The 20,268-nt window shown below is 41.5% G+C and overlaps 1 protein-coding gene across 1 annotated transcript in view; it reads right to left on the bottom strand.

Annotated features, from left to right (window-relative positions):
* TMEFF1 (transmembrane protein with EGF like and two follistatin like domains 1) overlaps positions 1 to 16,819 on the bottom strand; it is an 84,241-nt gene extending 67,422 nt beyond the window's left edge. Inside the window, exon 1 of the mRNA XM_080819183.1 lies at positions 16,148 to 16,819. Coding sequence (XP_080675309.1) covers positions 16,148 to 16,340 — 193 coding nt within the window. The 5' untranslated portion in view covers positions 16,341 to 16,819. The remainder of the gene's footprint in view (positions 1 to 16,147) is intronic.
* Between the last annotated feature and the right edge of the window lie 3,449 nt (positions 16,820 to 20,268).

Raw genomic sequence — 20,268 nt, 5'->3', positions numbered from 1 at the left:
TGACTTGAGTCTAAGCAATGAGAGGAATTAGAAATTAAATTCTCCTCAACTTGGTTTATTAACCATATTATATTAGTTATCTTCTACCATAAAGATATGAGAGGGAAAATAAACTACTCAGTATTTCATAATACAAAACCAAAAGTAGTTTACATTATTAATATTAAAAAGCATTAATGGCAGAGATGACTAAAACTCTCTATGCTATATTTAACAAAAGAAATTTCACATATGCCACACAATTATCTGACTCTGATATTTGTCATCCCATGCTACACACTACTGCCAAGCTACCCTTTGTTAAGTACCACTTTGAAGGTGTCAGTCCTCCACCCAACACCTACAATCATTCCCAGCTGCCTCCATTCTAAATGCCTCTGCTTCAGGCAAGGAGATGGGGAGGATGGTCTAGTGCAGGATCTGAAAGAAGACACAGATCCCGAGAGGGGGAGTAAAGGTCCTCGGGGTCTTTTCAGTCCTATCTAGTCCTAATCACAGGTTCCAAACTGCAATTCTCTCTCCTACTCCTTTTTCTCACTAGCTTGGCAAACCTGTGTTTTCCCTCTTACAGATCTATGAACTGTTATATTGCAGTTATTAGAAAGAATGATGAAGAATCTTCATATTTCCTGACGTAACACGTTTTTTAAAGGCAGATTTTTTTTTAATTTTATTTATTTGACATAAGGAGAAAGAAAGCACAAGCAAGGGGAGCAGAAGGCAGAGGTGGAAGCATAAGCAGGCTCCCTGCTGAATAGGGAACCTGATGCGGGACTCAGTCCCAGGACTCTGGGATCATGAACTGAGCTAAGGCAGAGGCTTAACCACTGAGCCACCCAGGTGCCCCAAAGGCAGATTTTTTTAAATGTATGACACAAACTACTTTTTAATGTCTATATACAAAAATCTGAAAAGTATATACATGAAAATATAAACCACAGGTATCTCTTGGTGGAATTTGAACTTTCTTCTTTATTCTGTGTTTTTCTTAATTGTCTGAGTTTTACAATGAACTTGTATTATTTTTTAAATCAGATAAAACAAATATGTGCTACAGCATGTAAGAATCTTGAAAAAATTATGTTTGGTGAACGAAGTCAAACACAAAAGGCCACACATTGTATGATTCCATTTTTATGAAATGTCCAGAATAAGTAAATCCATTAAGACACAGAATCTCTACATGGTTGTCAGAGCATGGGAGCAGAGAAGTATTGAGGTTGACTGTTAATAGGTATGGAAATTCTTTCTGGAGTGATGGAAATGTTCTATAATTATATAGTAGATAGCAGTGATAGTTATACAACATATTGAATATATTAAAAACCACTGAGCTGTATACTTTAAAATGGCAAACTTTACATTATGTGAATTACGTCTCAATTAAAAAAATAATTTTAAAATCAGATAAAACAGCCCTATTAAATTTTGAAAAAAAAATTAAAGAAAAATGCACAGGCATTATCATCTGATATCTAAGAGGCAGGGTTAGGACAACATCACCTACATCAGTACACTGGCTCTATACTTATCAGCTCTGTGACCTTAGCAATTAACCACTCTCTACCTCTATTTCCTCATCTGTAAAATGGGGACAATAAAAGTACCATCTCATAATGTTGGCAGAGAGTTAAATAAAGATACAGAAAGCACTCAGAGCACTGCATGACACATCATAAGTGCTACGCTGTTAGCTTTTTTTATGATTATTACACCAGCACTGGAGAAGGTATGGAAAATGAGCACTCAAACCAACTATGAGAGTATAAATTGGCAGAACCTCTCACAGAATAATGTGGCAGTATATAATGAAGTTTTGTTTTTTTTTTTAAAGATTTTATTTATTTATTTGACAGACAGAAATCACAAGTAGGCAGAGAGGAAGGCAGAGAGAGAGGGGGAAGCAGACTCCCTGCTGAGCAGAGAGCCCGATGCGGGGCTCGATCCCAGGACCCTGAGATCATGACCTGAGCCAAAAGGCAGAGGCTTTAACCCACTGAGCCACCCAGGTGCCCCTATAATGAAGTTTTATAAACCTTTATCCTTTAATCCAATAATTCTATTTCTAAGAAATTATAATAAGGACAGAAGAAAAAAACCTATGTATGTATACATGATTGTTAACAACAGCAGTTTTTATAACAGCAAAGTAGAAAATGGCCTAAGTATTCACCCATTGGGAATTAAATAAATTATTGATAAAAAACTATGCAGCCATTAAAGCATACAGTAGAATCGCATTTCCATACTGATATGGAAAGACCAAGATCCACTATGAAGTGAAGAAAAACAGGTTATAAAACTATACAGGGCCACAATCTAACTTATATTCTACAACATACACATGTTTACATATGTATTTTAAAATTTTTGGAAGCACAATTAGCACATTTCCTCCATCAAAAATTTTTAAATATAAATAAATAAATCTAAACACAATATCACCTTCTGGCTCAATTTCTTTTTTTTTAAATTTTTTATTAACATATAATGTATTATTAGCCCCAGGGGCACAGGTCTGTGAATTGCCAGGTTTACACACTTCATAGCACTCACCATAGCACATACCTTCCTCAATGTCCATAACCCAACCACCCTCTCCCTATCACCCTCCCCCCAGCAACCCTCAGTTTGTTTTGTGAGATTAAAAGTCTCTTATGGTTTGTCTCCCTCCCGATCCCATCTTGTTTCATTTTTTCCTTCCCTACCCCTCAAGCCCCCCACGTTGCCTCTCAAATTCCTCATATCAGGGAGATCATATGATAATTGTCTTTCTCTGATTGACTTATTCCGCTCAGCATAATACCTCTAGTTCCATCCATGTCGTTGCAAATGGCAAGATTTCATTTCTTTTGATGGCTGCATAGTATTCCATTGTATATACAAACCACCTCTTCTTTATCCATTCATCTGTTGATGGACATCTAGGTTCTTTCCATAGTTTGGCTATTGTGGACATTGCTGCTATAAACACCCAGGTGCATGTGCTCCTTCAGATCACTTCATTTTTATCTTTAGGGTAAATACCCAGCAGCGCAGATTGCTGGGTTGTGGGGTAGCTCTATTTTCAACTTTTTGAGGAACCCCCATGCTGTTTTCCAGAGTGGCTGCATCTGGCTCAATTTCTTTTTTTTTTTTTAAAGATTTTATTTATTTATTTGACAAACAGAGATCACAAGTAGGCAGAGAGGCAGGCAGAGAGAGGGGGGAAGCAGGCTCCCTGCTGAGCAGAGAGACCGATGCGGGGCTCGATCTCAGGACCCTGAGATCATGACCTGAGCCGAAGGCAGAGGCTTAACCCACTGAGCCACCCAGGTGCCCCTGGCTCAATTTCTAACCACTATTCCTTAGCGTCTGGAACACTAAGTGAATAAGCAGTAGCCAGAAACCAGGGAAGTCACCCACAAAGACAAAAATCTACAAAACAAGCTGCAAGTTGGCACTGGAGAACCTGACATTATTTTAAAAGAACATTAAAAAGGACTTCACAGGGGTGCCTTGGTGTTTCAGTCGGTTAAGTGTCTCCCTTCAGCTCAGGTAATGATCCCTGAGTCAGGATCCAGCCCTGCATCAGGCTGCCTGCTCAGCAGAGAGCCTGCTTCTCCCTCTACCCCTCACATTGCTCAGGCTCGCTTGCTCACTCTCATTCAATCTCTCACGCTCTCTCTCAAACAAATAAAATCTTAAAAGACTTCACAAAACCCTGCTGCATTAGGAAGAGTTCCAGACTTGCAGTTCCAATTATTTGATTAAATAACTCATTGGTATTGGGCAAGCACTAAGTCTCTCCCTAGTTCCCTGGAGTAAAAATGGGTATAATAATTTCTCATAGGATCCTAGGGAGCGAATGAGATCTTTACAAAAGAGCAATGGAAACTATACAGGATACTTTTCCTCTTTAGGTAAAACAACCAAAATCAAAACTTTACCTTTTTTTTTTTTTTAAAGACTATGTTTATTTATTTGAGAGAGAGGCAGAGTGAGCTAAAGCAGGAGAGGGGAAGAGGGTGAGGGACAAGCAGATTCCCCACTGAACAGGGAGCCCCACATGGGGCTGGATCCTAGGACCCTGGGATAATGACCTGAGCCAAGTTAGATGCTTCACTGATTGAGCCACCCAGGTGCTCCCAAAACCAAACCCTTAAAACGATACAATCACAACCCCAGGAAACCATTATAAAATAGTGAAGAATTTGGAAAAAAAAAAAAAAAAAAAAGGGAGAGGGCACCTGGGTGGCTCGGTGGGTGTCCAGCTCTGCCTTCAGCTCAGGTCATAGTCTCGGGGTCCTGGGATTGAGCCCCACATAGGGCTCTCTGCGCAGCAGGGAGCCTGCTTCTCCCTCTCCCTCTCCCTGCCTCTCTGCCTACTTGTGATCTCTCTGTGTGTCAAATAAATAAATAAAATCTTTTTTTTAAATTCCCTAGTTCTAATTAAGTGGAAATTAGGGAATACTTATAATCTGAACTTGAAGAAGGGACCAATAAAGGTAAACACACAGCACCATCTTAGAAAAAAAAATAGCTTAAACCACTTTAAAGAGAAAAAAGTATGAAAAAAATGAACACAGGACACTAAACACTGACTAAAGTGACCTGTGAACAAAGAGGAATCTAAATGTACCATTTAGGTTATGAACAACAGAACTGATATAGAAATATCAGCAGTTTACATTCACTTGCAAAACAGTATTAGATGAAAGCTAACAAGGCGAAATAAACTAAACTTAAAATTCCCAAAAGAGGGGCATGTGAGTGGCTCCATTAGCTGGGCATCTGTCTTCCACTTGGTTTATGGTCTCAGGGTCCTGGGATAGTCCCCTGTCAGGATCCCTGCTGGGCAGGGAGTCTGCTTCTCCCTCTGCCACTGTCCCCTGATCCTGTTCCCACGCACATGCGATCTCTTTCTCTCTCTCTCTCTCTCTCTCCTGTCTCTCACAAAAATAAATAAAATCTTAAAAAAAAAAGAGTTCAAATTTTTTGTGGAATAAAATGAAGCAATTTCAGCATAAACATTAAGATATTACAGGAGAGAACGGCAATCATCACAGATTTCTTCTTTATATTTTTCCATATTCCTCAAGTTCTTTATTACATCAAACAAATACTGCCTGTATAAGAACAACAACAAAAAAAAAGTATGGGTTTTTCTTTTTTTCTTTTTAACCATGGAAGAGAAAAACTCAGAATATCTGCACAAAAATAAAAGAAATGGAACTGTACCTAAAAACATAATACCTGCCAAATTTTCTGAAGGCAGAAGAATGTGTTAAGAACTTCAGAACCTGAAACTTTTCAAAAAATGATGAGACAACTGAGCCATGAAAAATACATGACTCCTGTAAAAAAGAAATCTATTCAAATAGTAACAAAGGATTAACAGTAAAGCATCTAATAAACTGAAAGCAAATACTGAGGGAATTTTAAGATTTAAACAATTTCAAAGTGCGTAAGAAGAGAATGTATGCCAACTCTTAAATGCCTCATTTATCCCATGAGAGAAGCTAATAATGGAACTAATTGTAGAAATAATGAAAATACTTCTGTTAAAACAATGTTTCTAACAATGAAAAAGAGGGGGGGAAGGGGAGAAGGAGGAAGGGAATAAATGAGTTAACACTTATTAATCCAGCTTAAAAGAAACTAAGAATTTAAATTCCATTAAAGAAAGGGACATATACAGGGGAAATGAGGGATTTAAAAAAATGAAATGGTTGGTTATAATAAAAAAAAAAGTAATGAGTGTTGATCAGGATGTGGAGAAATTGGAACCTTCACACATTGCTGGTGAAAATGAAAAATGGAGTATAGTTTGGCAGGTCCTCAAAATGTTAAACAGGTTTACTATATGACCCAGCACTTCTACTCCTAGGTATAAACCCGAGAGAACTGAAAACATATGTCCCAACATAAATTTGCACATGAATGTTCATAGTATTATTCATAATCATTATTCATAACACTCATAAAGAAGAAAACAATCCAAATGTCCATCAGCTGATAAATGGATAAGCAAAATGCAGTATGCCTATCCAAAACAGGCAAATATACAGCAAAAGGTACATTAGTGGCTGCCTAGAGCTGGGGGACTGGGGTTTAGAGAGTGAACGCTAAAGAGTATGAAGTTTCCTTAGAGTAGGACGAAAATGTTCTACAATTGATTGTGGTGATGGTTGTACAATCTTGTGTCCATACTACTAAAAAATAGTGGATTAATGGATTATACACTTCAAAAAATGACGATGATGACGGAGGGCAGCACAAATATCATTACCTCATTTTATGTCAGTGGGTGAATGCTTAAAAAACAGTCTACATCTGTATTGGGAAGCAAACCCCAACACTTAAAAACTAAAAGGCAAACAGAAATCCAGAAAAGGATGGATATCATTATGACTTTAGGAGATACTTTTGTTTTTGTTTTTTTGAAAGAGAGAGAGAGAAGGCACATGCATGTGAGCAGAGTGAGGTGGCGTGGGGTGGGGTGTGGCCTAATTAGGCCCCACACAGTGCTCCATCCCACGACACCAAGATCATGATCTGAGCGGAAATTAATAGACACACCCAACTGAGCCACCCAGGCGCCCCTACAGGACATACTTTAAATCTACCCTACACAAAAATACAAGTATAACAAAAAATGAAATAAATAAAATTCAATGCATAATGTCCCAAAGAGAATAACAAAAATATAAGAAAAACTGAAAAACTACACAAAATAAACCTATTATCAGTGTAATTGGAGGCTTCACTATTTCATTAACAGGAAATGACAAAACAAAGAATTTTTAAAAGTATGGAACTGATACAAAGCATAAATTAAACGATTGCCTTTGGTAGGCTCCAACCTGGCAGAATCAGGTTCAGGAAAAAAGATTTAGACAGATAAATAGAAAGTTATAGAAAGAGACTATGATAAGGCAAATGTAAAATCTTAACAACTGGGAAACCCAGGCATATTACTGAACTTTTCTCTAAGTTTGAAATTAATTCAAAATAAAAAAATTTTAAGTAAAATCAATAGTTATATAACAGGGGACTAAGAAGCCAAGGATGTTAATACTTTCTTTCCTGGACTACAAGGCTAACATACAAAATTTGTTCTTCTACTGGGAGGCAGAGAGACACCTAATTTTAATACAAAAAGCTACAAATTCTATGCCCCATTCTTAAACCATAATGCAAAAACCACAAAACAAAGTATCTGTAACACATCCACACTTACATGTTTTATAACAATCATGAGAGGAATTTTACCTGAAATTCCTCTCATGGTAAGGAAAAAGACACATAATGATCAGTTGCCACCTAAAGAATGTAAAAAGAGGGAAAAAAAGGAAAGTTGAGGGGGGAAGGTAGTACTAAGATACAAAATTAATTAAAAAAATAGATATGATACAAACATCATTAGAAAACATTTCAAGGAAAATGGTATAATGAGAAACGCAGAGTAGCTTTCAAATATGAAGAGGTAGAAGGTGGATTCAAGGAAAGGTTTGAGAAGGAAAAGAATGGAGTGCAGTCAAAGTCACAAGGAACACTGGCAGGAGAGGCGCTCAGGGCTGGGCACTGCAGAAATAAGAACTTCCATCCAACTTGGTCATGGTGAATAACAGGAATGAGGAAAGAAATACACACCAATTTGACTTTCCTCCAAACAAGCTCTCCATCTCAAATTAAAAGCATCACACTTCACACAGCCTCCTACAGCAAAAGATCCAGAAGCTAAGGGAGAAAAAGATCAATGAAAGCCTAGCTGGGCAGGGACTGGCAAAGAGAAGTGATCACACCCCATCGGGCAGCTCTGGCTGACTTTTGCCCTGTAGAAACAAGAGCCCAATGTTGCCAATACCTCCACAGTTTAGAAGGGAAGACCACAATTCAAACTTACAACTGAAACCTCTGGATTTTTAATGGTTAGTAACCAACGCAATTTTTAAAAACACTGCAGGCCAAACAAGTGCTCTCAGTTCTGCCCATGTCCGCTGTTGTTCTCTACACTGTGCTCCCAGTCTCTTTTCTTCTCCCAGTCACCTTCACCACTGCCAGCCTTTGCTTTCTAAAACCATGATGTCACTCAAATCCATTAAGTTTCCCTTCGTCTTCAGAGCAAGTGCCAAACCTTTGGCACAGCCTTCAAGGCCTTCTACTAATGTGGCAACATGTGATTCATCTCTTGCTTTAATCCCCACACCCCAACATCCCAAAAGATTCCCTTTGCTGCCCCACCGTTGTGCTCTATCACCATTCCCTCAGGCTTGAATACCCACCCTTCCCAGCTCTCCTCGGTTTCTATGTTCATTCAGTTATTCATTCTACAAATAAATATGTAAGGGGCACCTAATTTTGTGCCAAAACAGACAAAACTCCCTGCCCTCTCTGAGCTACACAGAGGAAGCAGACAATAACATGTAGAGTAGGTCACATAGGAGAAGGTGCTTTGGAACAGAAAAAAAAAAAAATTAGGAAAGATTAAGGTGGGAGAGGGGCAGAGGGGATAGAAGGTAGAAAAGGCTGAAATTTTAAGGCATCATTTTGAAAGTGACATTAAAGATCTGAAGGAGCCGAGGGGATAAATAACGGGAATAAGAAGGTTGCAGGCAAAAGGAGTACCAACAGCAAAGCCCTCAGGCAAAAGTGTGCCTAGTGTTTCAAGCTGACAGTCTACTCTGCCTGGAAGGCCCAACTGAGTGCCACTTACTCAGGGAGACTGGTTTTTTTTTATTCCTACAAATCAGAATTACTCATTCCCTCAAAACTGTACTTGTACCTTCCTTAGGTCACCTGGTTAATGAAAACTTTCTTTTTAAGCATATATGAGTGACCACTGATCAATTAATCAAGAGTCAGGTAGGAAATCATTTAAAATGAGTCAGTATCCAATCATTTAAAAGTGAGACATGTACATTTTGAACTTCACACATATAAACATACATTTCCTCATGTAGCACCAAAACCTTTGGGTCTACCAAACACAGTTCCCTCCTTTACAGGATAAACTTCACCTCTAACCTATTATCTACAATGTCCATTTTCCTTTCCTTTAAAGTAAAAAGGAGACTTAAAAGTACTGAAATTTTGTAAGAGCAGAATCCTTCCAGAGATTTATAAGTTTTCCCCAATCTGTTTCAATTGTCTTGACCACAATCTAATTCATTAAAAGGCAATTCTCTCAGCCTCTATCTAGTCTTTATCAAGTCTATCCAAAGCATTTCATAAAAAACAAATTTTTGCATTAATAGCACACCAATCTGAGTATTTTTTATTAACTGATACTCAAAGGGCCACTGGTATAAATAATTGTGAGAACAAACACAAATGATTCTTGGTAAGCAGAGAAATAAAGGAAACATAAGCCAACTCAAGCTAATCTACCAGCTTAAGCATCTGTGTGCAATGGGAATTGGTTAGTATGGTTTATTAAGGGAATGTCCAATCCAAAATGTTAAAATCAAGCCCAGCAAAGGATCTGAATAGATGTTCCTCCAAACAAGATATATAAATAGTCAATAAATACATAAACATGTGCTCAACATCATTAGTCATTAGGGAAATGCAAATCAAAACCACACTGATATACAACTTCACAAACACAAGGATGACTATAATCAAAAAGACAGTAATAAGTACTGGCCAGGATATGGGGAAATTGGAACCCTCATTGCTGGTGAAAATGTACAACAGTACAGCTGCTTTGGAAAACAGTTGGGGGGGGGGGCCTGGGTGGCTCAGATAGCAAGCATCTGCCTTCGGCTCAGGGCTCAGGTCATGATCCCAGCGTCCTGGGATCGAGCCCCACATTGGGTTCCCTGCTCCACGAGAAGCCTGCTTCTTCCTCTCCCGCTTCCCCTGCTTGTATTCCCTCTCTCACGGTTTCTCTCTCTCTGTCAAATAAATAAATAAAATCTTAAAAAAAAAAGAAAAAGAAAACAGTTTGGGGGGAGCGCCTGGATGGCTCAATGGGTTAAGCCTCTGCCTTCCGATTAGGTCATGATCTCAAGGTCCTGGGATTGAGCCCTGCATCGGGCTCTCTGCTCAGCAGGGAGCCTGCTTCCCCCTCTCTCTCTGCCTGCCTACTTGTGATCTCTCCCTCTCTGTGTCAAATAAATAAAATCTTAAAAAAAAAAAAAAAAGAAAGAAAAGAAAAGAAAACAGTTTGGGAGTTCCTCAAACTGTTAAACATGGAGTTACCACATGACTCAAAAATTTTATTTCTATGTATACATACACCCTAGAGAAGTGAAAACATAAGTCCACACAAAAACGTCCACATGAATGTTTACGGCAGCATTATCCATAATAGATGAAAAGTGGAAACAATCCAAATGTTCATCAACTGAGGAATGGATAAAAAGAAGTGGTATATATTCATATAATGGAATATGATGCAACCATAAAAAGCACTTAAGTTCTGACATAAGCTACAACATACATGAACCTTGAAAACACTACACTCAGTGAAAGAAGCCAATCACCAAGGCCACATGTTGTTTGATTCCATCTACATGCAATGTCCAAAAAGGCAAATCCAAAGAGACTGAAAGGAGATTCACAGTGGCCAGGGGTTGTGGGGAGAGAGGAACATGAGGTGACTATGACTATTTGTAGGTATGGGGTTTCTTCTTGGGGTGACGAAAATGTTGTCAAGATGGTTGTACAACTCTGTGAATATATTTAATTGTACACCTTTTAAAAATTCCAGTGCTGTCAGTGTTCAATAAACGCTTATTAACTGGGAGGTGGATAGGGGGACTGCTGAGAGAAAGCCCAGATGTATTAAATAGAAATTTCTTCATACAGATTTATAAGAAGCTAACTACTTCTGTTAGAATATAAAGCCCTTGAAGGCAGGGATGGCCTCTCATTTATTTCCCTTAACATCTAGCATATTAGAGCACCCAAAGCAGGTACTCAGTCAAGGCTCAATAAATAAATTAATAAATACCCACATATTACATAGCAGGGATCTAGAAATCCTGATCGAGATTGCACAAAGATTTTTTAAAAATTCACTTTTTAGTCCCTGAAATCCTAAGTTGCTACTAACAAGGTACATCTCAATATGAAGTTTACACTACCTGTACCATCCTAACCACCGTATCACAATCCAGAGGACCCATTTCTAAATTCTGTGACTTTTTTAAAACCTAGTTCAAATCCTCCACCTTATATCTATTGCCAAATGTCACTTATTGGTCTCTCAGTATATTTTTCCACTTCTTTAACCACATTCCCTAAGATGGAAATGTTCACATATTTAGCCTCATCTGTTCTTTTCAAACAACCTAGAGTCAAAAAGAAGCACTGTCATTATTTCCATTTTACAAATGAGGGGAAATAAATGCCATGTTTAAGGTCACCTGGTTCCTTAGATTCAAAGTTCATCTTTCTTCGCATAAATCATGTATTTCCAAACTTTCTTCTCTTTGGATGAACAGGGAACTTTCTGATAAGTTAGATATTAAAAGATTAAGTACAAATAAGATATAAAACACCAAACCAATAATTATAAAGTCCAGAATGACTGAAGAGCTGAAGCATGAGAACAATTAAAAAAAAAAGGGGGGGGGCTTGTTTGGGGCACCTGGGTGGCTCAGTTTTGGGCATCTGCCTCCGGCTGGGGTGTGCTCCCAAAGTCCTGGGATGGAGTCCACCACTCCCTGAGCAGAGGGAAGCCTGCTTCTCCCTTTCCCACTCCCTCTGTTTGTATTCCCTCTCTTGCTGTGTTTCTCTTGATCAAATAAATAAAATCTTAAAAAAAAAAAAAAAGCCATGTTTAGAAAAAGAAAAAATAAACAAAGGGCCCACTGTTTTGGGAAGATGTTGTAATATCAAGAGATGACAAGGACAAATACAGACCCATTCAGCTTCTTTGCTTGGGTAATCTTCATCAAGGAGCTCGATCTTAAAGGGTAGAACTCTTGATAAAACGAAGCTAACATCTGAGGTAAGTGGTAGGAAGAAAGGATAGTTACAGAATACAGAGCTAGTTCAAAAGAATTTGCATTCTGACTGACTTATTCACTAAGCATAATACCCTCTAGTTTCATCCACGTAGTTGCAAATGGCAAGATTTCATTTTTTTGATGGCTGAGTAGTCAATCGGAGAAAGACAATTACCATATGATCCCACTCATATGTGGAATTTAAAAAAACAAAACAGAGAATCATAGGGGAAGAAAGGAAAAAATAAAAAAAGAGGAAATCAGAGAGGGAGACAAACCATAAGAGACTCTTAATCATAGGAAACAAACTGAGGATTGCTGGAGGGGGGTGGGGTGATGGGGTAACTGGTGATGGACATTAAGGAGGGCACATGGTGTAGTAAGCACTGGGTATTATATAAGACTGATGAATCACTGACCTCTGCCTCTGAAGCTAATAATACATCATATGTTAATTGAATTTAAACAAAAATAAAATAAATCCCACAGGACTGCAGGAAACCCAAGGGTAGAGAACCTCTTTTCTTGAATATTTTATAATTAGGTATAATGCTGTGCCCAATTGAGAATAAAAACAAAAAATGAATGAGTGGGGGGAAAAAAAAGCATCTGCATTCTGATCTAAACAAATCACACTCTATGATACTGAAAAACTTTTAGATCTGACTGCTGATTATCTAAGCTATCTTGACAAGATGCCAGAAGACCAGAGATGAAGGAATGCAAGCTCCATTTTCAAAAAAGGAGAATTGCCTATCCAGAAAAACATCTATGGGTAAACTTGCCATGTATCCCCTGAAAAAGTCTAGAATGGGTAAATACATTTTGAACACAATAAAAAGTAAAGCCACCTGGGCTCTTTATTAATATTAAGGCAGGCTACACAACATTTGCTATTAGATAAGATTACTAAAATGGAAACAGGGAGAATGATACAGACATATACATAACCGATTCCAACAAGATGATCTGACAGAATCTTTAAATAATAGTCTAGTGAACAAAATGGGAAAATGTTGAACAGAAATTCAAAAATCTGTTAAACTCTACGAGGATGCATAGGTAGTTGAAGAGCTGGTTGATTAATGTATCAACATTAACCAATTCAGCAGGAAGTCTCCTGTAAAAGATCACAGAGTCACATCTTTTTCCAGGATCTAGACAACTTCTATTAATTAACTAAAGCCATAGACCTGCTTTTCAGATTTGCAAGGGCCACAATGCTATGAGTGACCAAAACACACTAAGCCTCACAGAATCAGACTCCAGAAAGGTCAGAGTAGGCTGAAATGATGATCCAAAATAAAAATAAAAACTAACAGGGACTGAACTATAGGAAACAAACTGAGGGTTGCTGGAGGGTGGGGGATGGGGTAACTGGGTGATGGGCATTAAGGCGGGCACTTAAAGTAATGAGCACTGGGTGTTATGTGCAACTGATGAATCACTAAATTCTACCTTGAAACTAAGAATAATATAGTATATGTTAATTAAATTGAATTTTTTAAAAAAATTTTTTTAAAAAGAAAATTAATAGGAAGTCAAGGGCAGCATTTAGATTTTGAAAATCAAATATAGGAATAAAGGAATAAACTTCAGTTTATGTGGAAATACCTGGGTAATAAGAGCAACTACAAGAAAAAAAAAAATCTATGTGAATCTCAAGCTGCATTAACAGATGCACATTATAATTCTTAAAAAATTATTTTTCCATATGAATCACTCCTGGATTTTCATCCTAGAAACAGTTATAACAAGAATCTACAAGTATCATTTAGTTAAAACTCTAGCTTTATCTTTTTTAAGATTTTATTTATTTATTTGAGAGAGAAAGTACACGACCAGGGAGGGAAAGAGAGAAGCTGAGCAGGGAGCCTGATACGGGGCCTCAATCCAGGACCCCCAGGTTCATGACCTGAGCCAAAGGCAGATGGTTAACTGTCTGAGCCACACAGGCACCCCAAAACTCTAGGTTTAGACCCAGAGTTATTCAAATGAATCTTAGCATAAAAAAACATTTTATTTGATAAGCCTAATTTATTGACATGTATATTAATATATCCTTGAAAGAAGGCTAGATATTATCAAATCCAAGTCCCTTTCTTAATAGAAGAGGAAATTAAGAAAAATTGACTAACTTGCTCCAAATAGCATAGCTGCTTAGCAAGAGCCATGATCTCCAAATCAGTCCCCTTTTCTACACCATGAGGGTTTCCAGCCCTCTGTGTCCTTTCTTAAAAGTTGTATTTTGCACTAAAAAATTAGAAAACACACAAAAACATCCATCACCACACACTATGTTTTGCTAAGGACAAATCAGCTTAGCAAGAACAAATAATCACAGCACATTAGCCAGTAAAATATTTTGACATGGTGTGATCACTTACAAGTTTGATAACAACAAATACTTGCTACAAAAAGACACTCCAATATACAAATGGTTTTTATTCTTAACCATGAATATATGATTATTTATTAAAGCCTTATCCCATATCCTACTTAACATTAGAAAAATAAAGTGAAAGTTATTACATGGATGGAAAAGCTTTTAATGGACATGCCATTGTTTACAGTGCTCAAAATCCCTCCCCCATCATAAAACACACCATTATGAAAATTACTAAGAGATTTTAGACCTTGAAATCTAAACAGCAGGCCAAAGGTTTTCTTCACATAGGGTAGCATCTGTGCTGAGGCCCTCTTGCTCCCTCCTCACTCCCCCAGAAACAATGCCGCTTCAATAGCCCAAAGGTACAAAGGTTGTCTGGCAGGCAGGCCAGTGGATCCCCTAGTGGCCTGAAGTCCATCCTCTCTCCCCTCCTCCTCCTTCTCCTCCTCCCCCCTCCCACAGCCCCCCCCCCAGGCCTCTTCCCCCGCCCCCTTGGTTTAGAGAAGACAAGTGGAGAATTAAGAATTGATAAAAGGGTAAGTTAGCAAGACTGTGGCTTATGATGACTACCATCTGCTAGGCCAGCTTCAGGAGGACCCACCCCACCACCCCTAAATCAGACCTGGAAGCTTCTCCTTGCCCAGGGCTCCTCTGGGACCCCTTTTGAAAGGAAGAAGGAACTTTACTGCCCAGATAGCCTCATCACCAGTCACTTCCATTAGAGCCCCAGCAAGCTCTTTGTTTTCAAGGGGGGTGGGGGGTGGCCTCGGAAAAGGGGAGAGGTGACTCCCTTGCTCCCATTGCTGCCAATCTCCAGGCCCTCAAGCAAAACATACAAACACGCGCACAAGATCATTCTCTTTGAACCGGTTCCCTCTTTCCACACCACCTTAAAAACCCAGAGTCACACCTAGCTACACAGCGGCACTTCCTGAGATCTAATTACCTCTTTCTATACCTAAACCCTATACAGGATGACTGCCTAGCTCCCTCCCTCTGAATGGACACAAACGGGGTTCACTCCAGGACTTCCATCCTTCTTCTTCAATGCATTCCCCAGGGTATATCCCGAGCCCCATGCAGAATGCACAAATACACAGGGTCATTTCCTGGGCCCCAAGACTTTTCCCTGCTCACATCCACAGACCCCGCGATCACTCCAAGCCCCCAGAGTCCACCTCTGAACCCAAAGGACATATACACATACATGCATGCACACACACACACACACACACACACAGCCACTTCTACCATCGTCAACCAACATCCTCTGGGCCACCCGTTCCCTTTACCCACAGGATCATTCCGAGACCCCAGTGTCCCAAGAACCTCCCCAGCACATGGTCACTCCCTTGGCCCTCAGGCTCTAGCCACCCCCGCCCCCCGCCCCTCACCGTCTGTCTCTCTCTCTCTCTCTCTCTCTCTCACACACACACACACACACTCCTGCCTCCCCTGAGCCTTCACAACACAAACACGCGCTCCCGCATGCACACCCACGGTCACACCAGGAACCCCGGCCGGCTTCCCCCGCCTTGCCGGGTCCGGTTCCCACCACCTCACCGCACGCCGGGCCGCTCTCGCCCAGACACTCGACACACATGGTCGCACGCACGGCCACTCCCCAAGCCCAGCGCCGGGCCCCGACCCCCCAAGGTATGTTCGCTCCCTGCCCTCCGCCCTCGTTCACCCCCGGGGCCCCGCTCTCCCGGAGCCCCGCGCCCCGGCCTTTCCCAGCGCGGCGGCCAGGACGGGGAGGGCGGCGGCGGCGGCAGCGGAGGGAGGGGCCGCAGGGGCGGGCTCCGGCCGCTCCTACCTGAGCAGTTGATGCTTTTGCCTTTGCCGCCGGGACAGTCCCCGCCGCCGCTGCCGCCACCCGGGGGCTGGTTGGACGCGCGGCTCCCGGGCAGAGAGAAGGCGAAGAGCAGAAGCACCGACGTGTAGCAGCAGAAGGCGAGCGGGGGCGCGGCAGGCAGCCGAAGCGGCGCCTCAGCGGCCGCGGCGCCCATGGCTGGCGCCCCTGGACGGCGGGAAGCGCAGGGAGCCGCAGGCCCGGGGCATCCAGCCGCGCGCCGGGAGCCCCGCCGCTACCTCGGCGCCTCCTAGCAGCAACGCCGCTGCGCCGGGGAGCAGCCCCTCAGCATCCCGGTCCCACCCGCAGCGCCCGCCAGGCCCGGGCCCGCCGCGCTCGGGACGGAGTCGGAGGGTCCGGGCGCGCGCGAGGGTCGCGGGCGCGCGAGGGTGCGCGCGAGGGTACGAGCCCGCGTGGCGGGGGGAGACCAAGGCTGGGGGCGTGAACGGGCGCGCGCGCGGCGGGCGGGGGTCGTGGGGCGGGGGCAGGCCCAGCCCCTCACTCGCCGCTCGCCTTCCCTTTGTGTCCGCGGCCGTCGCCACCGCGTCACAAAGACCCCGGCCCGCCCGGTGAGGGGCGCGTGACAGAGCCGCGGGCGGGAGGGGTGGCTGCGACCCCGCCCCGCGCACACCCCCTGCGCCCGCGTCGGCAGCTCCGCCCCCGCCCGCGGCCGGCACCGCCTCCGGGGGAGCTATTGTTCCTGCGGCGGGGCGGGAGTGCCGAGGGCGGGGGTCGCGGGCGCTCCTCCGCGGGGCCGCGGAGGACTGGCGGCCAGCCGGGATGCTCCGTATGTACTACCGTAACAGACATTTTTGCCGCCCTTTGCAAGTGGTTTTGAAGCATTTCCTTCGCCCAGCACCCGGGCTGGGAAAGAAGGGCAGGTGGTCTATTATACATCTAATTTCTAGGTGAAGAAATTGAGCCGCGGAGAGGTGAAGGTGACTTGTCCAAGGTCGCATACCAAGAAATGGACTGGACTCGAACTGGAACCCAAGTTCCGACTCCAACTCTGCAGTTCTTAGAGATGGGGTAAATGGCTAAATTTCTAGGCTCCTCTCCCCCACCCCTTTCCTTCATACACCAACTGAATTTAAAATACGGTTTTAAAAGTCTATATTGTCTTTTCCCACCAATAACTAAAACAGAGAGAAGATTTGCCATATGCAAGACCTGGACGAAGCTCTCTTTACGAGCATTCTCTCCAATTCTTTTTTACAGCCCTGCTAGGGAGTTTTCATTCTCATCCCCATTCCACAGATGAGGAAGTTGGGACCCAAAGACTTAAAGTGATCTGACTCCCAGTCCTGTGCTCTTCCCATCACACCATAGATGAGACCCTCGGGCAGTAAGATAATGGACTGAATTGTTGGAAGGTCTTCTGCCTTTTTCATAGATTATGCTGCTTCTCACCTTGAAATTCTTTTAATCTCATTGAAAAATTGATAAATTTGACTCAAAATTTTTAAATGTGTGAAAAGCCACCACAAGCAAAGCCACATCAGGGAAAATATTTTCAATGTGAATAAGAGACAATATACTTACTATAAAGAATATAAATCAAGAAGAAAAAGTTGACATAATAGAGAAATGAGAAACTGACTTGTCTTTTTAACATAAAATACAGACAATATATATATGAAAAGGTATTTAAACCCACTAGTAATAAACGGCAGATTAAAACCACAAGATTTTTTTTTTTTCCTGAACATGATTAACAATAGTTAAAAGAATTAACAAAACCTGGCACTCTTAATTTTATACATTTTGGGAGGGCAATTTGAGTATATATCAAAAACCTTTAAAATAGGTTTATCCTTGGGGTACCTCGGTGGCTCAGCAGGTTAAGCCTCTGCCTTTGGGTCGGGTCATGATCTCAAGGTCCTGGGATCCAGCCCCCGCATTGGGCTCTCTGCTCAGTGGGGAGCCTGCTTCCCCCCTCCCCCTCCCCCCTCCCGCCTTCCTCTCTGCCTAGTTGTGATCTCTGTCAAATAAATAAATAAAATCTTTTAAAAAAAAATAGGTTTATCCTTTAAACCTAGGAATTCCATGTATTGGAATTTATCCTAAAGAAATCATTGTACAAGCACACAAAAATGCATATATGGATGTTCATGACTTTTTTGTAGTAGTAAATATAATTTAAATGTCCATGTGTGGAAAATAAAGTATGGTACCTCTTTGTACAGAGGAATATTTTGCAGTTTTATTTATGATAATAACATGGAAAAAAGGATACTGATGAGCATAAGAAAATCGTATTTCTAAAATATGTGTGTGTGTACACATCCCTAGCAAAGAAATCAAGAAGAATATACAGCTATATATTAACTGTGATTATCTCTGAAAGGTGGGCTTATGAGTAATTGGCACTTGTCCTTTATATTTTTCTGTATTGTCTGAATTTTTTGCAATGAAAATTTTTGTTATAATTTAAAACTATTTTCTTTTAATTTCTTTTGAATTATATTTTCAGCATCCTTCTTTATAAATTCATATGTTAATATTGTGTTAAGATTTGCCTCAAACCTCTAAACTGTTAGCAGGGGCATGACAATTGTTACAATGAAAATTCAGCTTCCGGCTTCTGATTCAGGTGTGATCCCGGGTTCCTGGCTGCTACCCGGGTTCCTGACTGCTAAGTCACAGCTAAAGGCTCCTTCTCAGAGCAGTTCTTCAACAGCTTCTCTGCTCATCTTGACCTCTCTTTGCTTCTTACTAGCCCTCTGTCTTGGCTCTCCCACCCACCCACCCCACCCCCGCGCCCCAGTATTTTGCCTTTAATTTTCATCTGACTGCTAACCATAGTCCAGGCAGAAATACTAAGAGGAGGCAACCCTCAAATAAAACGCAAAAACCCTGTGGCCATACATCACAAATTAATTTACATCTGCAGCTTTCTCCGAATTAGTTAGGAAAAACTCAGCTCAGATTTCTCAGATTTCTTAAAAATTCAGCTCATATTTCTCAAAAGTTGTCAAACTGAAAAGGACTCTACTTCAGAAACATGGTTTCTCTGACATCAATCATCCAAACTCAGAGAGGAAAAAAGATTTTACTGGTCATCTAATATAACCCCTATCACATGCTTTAATATTGGTGACTCCAAAATGTTAGATAGCAAAAGAGTATGGGACTTACTACATGAAAATCACCCAGAGAGTTTTAAAAGAACGTAGATTTGTGAACACCACTCCAGAAATGCTTGGAGGTGGGGAGGAGACTACTCAAATACCCCTTACGTGTATTAAAGTTCTCTAGTAACTCAGATAGACTGCCACTTTGGAAACCCCTGACCTAACCTGGAACAGTCAGTTATTGTTCCATAACAAACAACCATAAACCCTTAGCGGTGTGCCACAATAAGCATTCGTCTCTCTCAGGTGTGGGTTGATGAGTCTAGGCTAGGCTTGGCTGAATGGCTCTGCCTCAAGCTGCAGGTCCAGCTGGGCTAGACTCCTGTGTGCAGGTTGAGCTCTGATCTTCTCCAGGATTATTCTTTTGGGGGCCCCAGCTGAAGGGGCAGCAGCTGCCCAGAGGGAACTCTATGAAGTTGGCAGTGGTACAGAGGGACATGCCCAACTGTGCAAGCATTTTTCATCCCCCTGCTTGTACATTGGCTAACATCCCACTGACTAAATCAAGTATCATAGCTGAAACCAAAGAAAAGGGGTAGGGAACTCTATTCTGGAGGTGAGTGAAAGGGAGTGAGTAGGGAGTGAATATTTTTTTAATAATAATCTATCAGAAATCCTATACTTGAATGCCATTATTTATGCTCTGTCAGAATGTTTTCAGTTCTGGGGCACTTGGGTGTCTCAGTGGGTTAAGCATTCTACTCTTGATTTCGGCTCAGGTCATGATCTCAGGGTTGTAGGATAGAGCCCCAGGTGAGGTTCCACACTGGGTGTGGAGCCAGCTTAAGATTCTTTCTCCCTCTCCCTCTGTCTCCCCCCAACCCTTCCTCTTAAAAAAAAAAGAGAGAGAGAGAGAGAATGCTTTCAGTTCCAAGTAACAGAAAACCCAACCCAAATTAACTTAAAAAGAGATTTATTGACTCATTTAAAATTTTTTAAATTTTAAAAAGC

The sequence above is a fragment of the Martes martes genome, assembly GCF_963455335.1.
Source record: "Martes martes genome assembly, chromosome: 12".
NCBI classification, from domain to species: Eukaryota; Metazoa; Chordata; class Mammalia; order Carnivora; family Mustelidae; genus Martes; species Martes martes.
The sequence above is the reverse complement of the archived record's forward strand: the minus strand, read 5'-3'. Positions and strand labels throughout refer to the sequence as shown.